Source organism: Tetrao urogallus (assembly GCF_951394365.1).
Source record: "Tetrao urogallus genome assembly, chromosome: 12".
Classification (NCBI taxonomy): domain Eukaryota; kingdom Metazoa; phylum Chordata; class Aves; order Galliformes; family Phasianidae; genus Tetrao; species Tetrao urogallus.
The window spans coordinates 10,022,215-10,029,569 of NC_136825.1; the positions used below are offsets into that span (position 1 = coordinate 10,022,215).

Sequence of the window (7,355 nt, forward strand, 5' to 3'; positions counted from 1 at the left end):
TGTCTACATTAAAGCTTTCATTTGTTTTGAAGCATAAGTAAGAAGTACACAACAAATACACATTTTTGCTACTTTTGTACAAAGCACTGCCTTAGGCAACTAATTTACATGTATGAAAGACTTATTACATTGAATCCTAATTGATATTTGCCATCCACTTATTCATATACTGAAGTGATGTGATTGTGTAACAGAAAATACTTGTTATCCTCAACCTGCCTGCAGTCTATAGGCCATTATTTTACTCTCAAAGGCCAAGGCAAGTATTTTGGTTAAAGGACTGCTACAACCTAGCTACGTGGCCAACCGACACCAACACCAGAGAAACTCAAACATTACTGTAAATAAATAAACACAGACATGAGTCCCAGCCTCAATCAGTTTTAATTACCACATATTTCTACTTGTATTTCACACCATGCTCACGTGGAACAGAATTACGGCATGCACCACCTGCTATATCAAACGATGTACATTGCATTTCACAGACCTGCACATCACAGCATTGCTCCTCACAGCAATGCTCAGCCTGCTTCTTAGAAGAATTCACACTAGAGTAAGAGGGTTTAAGAGGAACGATAAGCCAAGCCAGCAGCTTCAGCTTCCAAAGCCAGCACTAAAACCGCTCATACAATAACTCCTGCTAAAATACATTGCCCATAACACTCAACCTATCTTCTTTATGTCTCCCTAAGCATAAAGGACATAAGTACCTACCAAGTCACTAAGGCCAATGCACACACAGAAAAAAAGCTGGTTCCCCTAATAAACAGCCACTCCATTACTAAGAGAAAAATGAGGACACAAAGGCTTGCTCCCAGCCATCACCCACCACCACTACTCACCTCAGAAAGACACGGGATTACTGCAAGTGCTACCTTAAGAAGAAGCATACAGTTAAAAGGTGAAAGGACACCCTTTTGACTACACAGGTCTGACACAAGCACTCTAAGAGCTGAGCCCTGCCCTGACCCTCCTCTGCCCTCCCAGCCCCACTCCATCTCACAAAGGCACCTCAGTGGCACAAGGAAGCACACAACACAAAAAGTACCGATAAGAAACAGTATTTTCTCCGTTATTCCAATCCTCACTTTATACCTTAACGTTATACTCTCCCTCAGAGAAGTAAAAACCTTAGCCACACAATGCTGGAGCAGCCGCACAGACCTCAGCACTACCACAGAAAGTTCCACGATCTTCCAGAAGCCCCGCCGCCTCCCGCTCTCACCCCAGAAGGGCGGGACGCGCCCTCAGGCCGCGCATGCGCAGCTCTGCCTTACTGAGGTACGGGGAGGAAGAGGAGGTGCGAAGGCATCGTCAGGGCTGGAAGCACCTTCGTTTTCGGCTCGTTAAACGCATTGTTGTGGAAATTATCGCAACAGGTGAATGTCTGGCCTTTTTCCTGGTCGGGCGCTTGGGCTCGGAGGCATGATGCTTGTGTGTGCCGCTGCCCGTGCCTCAGGTTGAGTTTAGAAGGGCCGTAGGAGAGCTGAGAGCAGCCGGAGGGGGCAGGCAGGGCTCGTCCTGCGCGGGCTGCCCGTGCTGCCGTATGGGCCTGTAATGATCTGTAATGGCCAGAGCCTCTGCGGCAACTCCTTTCCCCTCAGAGTCTCTGAGTGGGAAGCACAGCATGTGTTGAAGGACTTACGGAGGCAGAGGGAGATTGCACCTGGTGTTTCTCTCCTGGAATTCAGCTATATGAATTCAGAAGAGCATCTCCAACAGAATATGACTGTTCCATCACATCACAATCTGTGAGAAAGCAGCTACATCTCTTTTGATTATTATTATTCACTGCTGTATGCTCACCTTTTCATCCAGGCTTTTTTTTTTTTTTTTCTGCTATCTGATATGTCTGTGCAAGGCTGCCTGGTCAAAGTTCCAGCCCAAGGGCAGCAGGTGAACATGCAGCTGGAATCTGGTCTGTTCTTACAGTGCCTCAGTATTTCAAATCCACAGTTCTAACTGCCACTGTTTTTAACTTAATGCTACAAGATACTTACTGTCTGCGTATTGTAAACCATTTATGTTTCTATTTGACAGTTATCTTCATTTTTAAAGCAAAATAGTATCTTTTCTGTTCTTCTTCTTGTTGTTTGGCCTTCAAGCTCCCCCTACTGGACCCTTTCACTTTTACTAGTGCAAAAAACAAGATCCAGTAGACAATGTGGAGAGGCAGATTTAAGCAGGTTCAGTATTGAAGTCACTACTCTTTGACATGCAGTAACAGATAACCTATAGGAACATACTGGTACAACCAACACAAGGTACAGAAAAATAAATAACGATCCAGAAGTCTGTCCGTGAACTGGGAAAGACTATATTGCAAAAATTAAAGCATCTTCTTTATTATCAATTATTATAGAGATACGGTATTTAAATAAATAGCGTATCTTCTCAGCGTAGTCCATCAAACAGCCCTGCATGGAGTAACTTTGAAGCCAAGATACTCGTGTTAGATGTAAGAAAAATACTGATAGCCATGCTTTTTCCTCTTACCTACCTAGTATTACAGTGCCTGGTGTTAATCTCTAAGAGCTAAAAATCATGTCAGAGGGTAACACTGGATACATTCTTTGCTTCTTCCACTCTCCATTTTTCTAATTTTCCTGTGATCTTCATGTTCTAAAGAATTAGCCAGGATATTGTGAAGAAGAACAGCAGCAAGGGACTTCTAAACCTAGAACCATCTGAGCGTGTTCAATAAGAGAAAAAGCAGGAACATTTTTCCAGTCCAAATGAATGCTACAAACAAATTCAGTAGAAAGAAAATACTACAGAAAATTTTATTTTAATTGAAATACAGAACAAAAGTTGAAACAAAGCTTTCAGAACAGCTTTACTGTCTAATCACAAGTCATCCTTCTTCCAGATGAAGAAGATACCGCATCACAGCTCCATATGCTCCACTTACTGCTCCCTGCCCCCAGATAAAACATCAAAGAGTAGCTGACCTTCCTCTGCAGTCTTTAAATCTCAAAGACATGTTAAGAAGCGTTATGTGGGACACTGAAATGTGGAAGTAGTTGTTTTCAAGGCAGTACATTATGAACTGAAGTTTTTGAAATCTTTTTGGAGCTGAAAATTCATTTTTTCTTTTAAAATTACTAGTGACTTGAAGGTAAAGGTTAGAATGAATAAAAAGAATGTTTGCACTCAATCTGATAGATGATAGTTTATATCTAAATCATCTCTACCTTTGAAAATTGTGATATTTTGCATAAATTATCATTAACATAAACTATTTTATCAAATATAAATATTGTTTATTGTAATAAATATTTCATAGAATCATAGAAAGGCTTGGGTTGGAAGGAACCAGCCCCTTGTTGTGGGCAGGGCTGCCCCCACCAGCTCAGGCTTGGGCACCACCAGGGAAACCACAGTGTCTCTGGCAGCTGTGCCAGTGCCTCACCACCCTCTCAGTAAGAAATTTAACATTAGCTAACACATCTATATATATGCACATACAGTTTTTCCAGAATATGAAATATGTCAATAAGAATGGAACAGGAGATTCATTCATTTCTAGACCTATGTTAGAAGAATAGTAAAATAATTCAACTCAAAACATACTTGTTTTGAACATACAATATACTTTAATTTTCAGTGAGAAAAGGACCTCTGTGACCCAACAGACCAGCTGGAATACCACTACTGATATGTAAGTAGAACAAGTTGGTAACTGCTCAGTATAATTGGTATCAAATCACTTTCAAGTTTCTCCAGGTAATTCAATTGGTGATTGTGTTAAATTTTCAGTAGCTTCTGAAGGTTATAACTGGCACAACTATGCAATTTCAAAGACTCAAAGAATTAGATACACAAATCTAAAACCTACAATCACATGAAATGCTTTGGCAAGGAATATTTAAGTCTACTGTCCTGAATACTTGGAAACTGTTAGGAACGATGAGAAACACAGTGAATATGCATGTAATGAAACATATTGTAGCTTTAAACCAAATACATTATAATCTACTATTGTAGTTTGAACTATCAGTGTTTATCATCAACGGATTCATATGTTTATATTTTGCTTGAATATTAACATAGACAGCAAGACTGTTGGTATTTTTTATTACTATCCTGTGAAATATGCTACCCCCTTTCATGAGATCTTCAACCGTCTTATCTGTTGACAAAGTTATTTTCTTTTCACCTGTATAATCTGGGTCTTCTGGATATAACTCATCACCTGAAGAAAACAAACAGAACAACGTTTAGTTACAGAATGTCTGTCTTATTCTGCAGCTGTTTGATTGAGTGATACTTGCAATTTAAAAAAGTATTTATCAGGACATGAGATTAAGTGGGAATAGATTTGATGAGTAAATAGTCTCTAAACATCTTCATATTTAATATTACAGCCATATATTCCTAAAGTATCTGTCAGTGAACAGTGCACATGTTTCAGAGCTCTTGCTAACATGCTGTAATCACAGCAGTTATATCACTACACTGTGATTGTGAAGACTTGTGTGGTTGATTCACTTGCCCTTACAAATGGATAATTTGTAGTCAATGAAAATTCTCATTGAAGAGAACTAAATCTGAGTTCTAATATATCCTTCATATTTAAAAAAAGAAAAAAAGTTAACAATTTCTTCATAAATCTGTGTATCAACGGTAACCATATGAAACAATGAAATTAGGGGTAAGAGCAGAAATCACCATGCTGCCCAAGTGGCCCAGGAGCTCATTTCTGACAGCAGCCATTATCAGCTGTATCATAGCAGCTGGAGGGTGGCAGAAGAAAAATAGTAGGAAATGAGTGCAGTGATGTGACTTCTGAGAGGTTTTTCCCTCAGATATAGACTGGCTTATGAAAAGTGGCTCGAGTATTTATCAATTCCCAAAGGTTTTATATACTTCAAAGAACCTTTATCTGCTTTCTTACCTGGTAAGAGCTGAATTAAGCCATCTGCAGCAGTTAATGTCACAGGCAGCCAACATTCGCATCCTTCTAGAGCTCGATCAGTGTTGAACTTGTGTAAATCATTCAGTGAGGAGAAGTTGCACAGCCTACATAATTCGTAGAACTGAGGTGGAGCAAGCCAGATTTCTTGAGATTTAAAGCGTTCAATAGCTTCTGGGGGGGATGCCCACTGTTTGAGGAAAACAAACCTTGAAACAATAGCTTCAGCAGCAGACAAAATTAGAGTAAGAAAAAGCTTTAAACAGCCTCAAGTTTTCTGAACACAATAAAAGTCACATGTAAACTATATCAATAACAGGAGTCAAAAACTTACTAAAACATACAGACAGTAATTTGTAGAAATTACATTTTTCCAATAAAATAAATAATTTTGAACTTTAAATGCAGGCACACAAAATTTAAATTTTTAATTTAATTAAAAATTAATTAATTAATTAATTTTATTTTTAAAGAAAAAAGAAGTTAAATTAATTTAACTTCTAAAATGAAGTCTGGGTTCAAGACTAAGAGTGTGCTCCAACAAAAACTGAGTCCACGCTGTACAGCACGAATACTCAGCTACTTGCAGTAAATAAACATGGTGTGGTTCTGCAAGTATAAACTATTTGTCTTGTTTTGTCTAGCATGCTGAATTCTATAACACAAATGCGTACATCAGCATCTGCTGTACAATTCTGCCACTATTAGCAAAACGTTATAGCATGAACTCCTTTGGAAATAAGATCTTGGGTGCTTTTACATTTCTATACCATATAGAGGAGGTAGATTCGCTCCTTGTCATCCCAGAAGGCAGCACTGGCAGAAAGCTGGCCGGCAGCGCACGTACCCCCGGGGGAGAGGCGGGGAGGCCCGCGGGGCAGCTCCTCGTGCCGCCGTCACGGCGCCCGCGTGGCCGCGAGGTGAAACCCGGAGCGTAGCGCGGCGGGGGCGGCTCCCGCAGCCCTTACCAGGAAGGCCGCGATCTCCTGGTTGTCCTGCGAGGTGTGCGGCGGCCGCGTCTCCAGACAGCACAGGTAGAAGGCGGTGTCGTAGCGCCGCCCGCCGCGGCCGGCCCTGCCCACCGGGGTGAGCCAGTTGCTCCACTCCTGCAGCGCCCAGATGTCGGGGACGCAGTCCAGGTGGCGGCAGAGCTGCAAGAAGCAGGCGGGGTCCTCCTGCACCCGGCGTCGCCACTCGCCCAGCTCCGCGGCGGACAGCGATCGCTCAGCGGGCAGCGACGGGGCCGGGCCGTTCCCTTCCCGCGGCCCGCCGCCCGGAGCCAGTAGGAGTATTCCCGCCTCCTCGAAGGTCTCCCGGATAGCGCAGATTCGGAAGGCGACTTCTCCCGGCAGCGGCGAGCCCAGCTGCTGTCGGTCGGTGGCGAAGAGCGGGGCGCGGCTGCTGCCCGGAGGCGGCGGCCGGACGGCGCCCAGCCCGCAGCGCGGCGAGGCGGGCAGCAGCCGCAGCCACTCGGCCGAGAAGTCCGCCGCCTCCACCAGGCCGCCAGGGAACACGTGCGCGTTGGGCATGAAGCCGCTGCGGGAGCTCCGCTGCAAAAACAGCACCTCGTAGTCACAGGGCCCGAGCGGACAGGGCGACCGCCGCCCCGGCGTGCCCGCCGCCAGTAGCACCGACGCCGCTTCCCTCCAGTGCCGCAGCCGCGGGTTCATCTTGGGCAGTCGGGGAGCGGCGGCCGCGATCGCCCTCCGAGGTCGCTCGGGCAGCACCGCCGCCTGTGGTCCCGGAGGAGCCACTGCAGGCGCGGGCGGGAGCGCCGTGCGCGCCCCTGCTTGCGGAGGTTGAGGGGATGGAATGGCAGCTCGCGTGACGGAGCCTGTCAGCCAGCCGCCAGCGGCCCCAGTCCTCGGTCCTGATCGGTCCTAATCCCGTGATTACTGTCCGTGCAGTGCAAGGCTTAAGGAAACGCAGAGAATTTGCAGGCACAGGGCAAATGGCTGAGAGAAGCGAGGAGATCGCTGTCACCTTACTTGAAAAAGTAAAAAAAAAAAAAACAACAAAAAACCAACAAAAAACCAAAAAAGAGGCAGTTTGCACTTCCCGAGTTTTCACAGCACCGAGAGTTTTTACAACAGGACGAGAAATGTGTCGAGCTGTTGGTTGCCTCGAGTGGTGCTGAAGGGACAGCGGTTGCAACCCCGGGAATCAGCGCAGGGTCAGGAACCGAGAGCTGCCATTTGTAACCGGAGTGCTGCGAGTGGCCGCGGCTGGCCTCGGGGCAATCCCCTTCTCTGTGTTTCACGTTAGGGCATGACAACAATCGTGTTAGTTCTTCAGTTAAACGTTCCACACCTCGGGTTGTCTGAATGTTTTTTCTATCAGCCTTTGAAGAGCAGGGCTTCTTCAAGATTTTAGCTAATCTTTTATTAGAGAGCTTTTTTGTTTGTTTTGGAGGCTCTGGAGTACCTTGACAACTGAA

General features: G+C 44.7%; 1 protein-coding gene across 1 annotated transcript; it reads right to left on the minus strand.

The window, feature by feature from the left end:
* Positions 1-3,971: 3,971 nt before the first annotated feature.
* Positions 3,972-6,603, minus strand: NUDT19 (nudix hydrolase 19; the record flags this gene model as incomplete). Its single annotated transcript, XM_079541362.1, has 3 exons — positions 5,887-6,603; positions 4,901-5,108; positions 3,972-4,198 (listed from the first exon to the last, which is right to left on the minus strand). Exons 1-3 carry the CDS (start codon positions 6,586-6,588, stop codon positions 3,972-3,974), a joined length of 1,137 nt encoding a protein of 378 aa, XP_079397488.1. The 5' UTR covers positions 6,589-6,603.
* Positions 6,604-7,355: the final 752 nt, after the last annotated feature.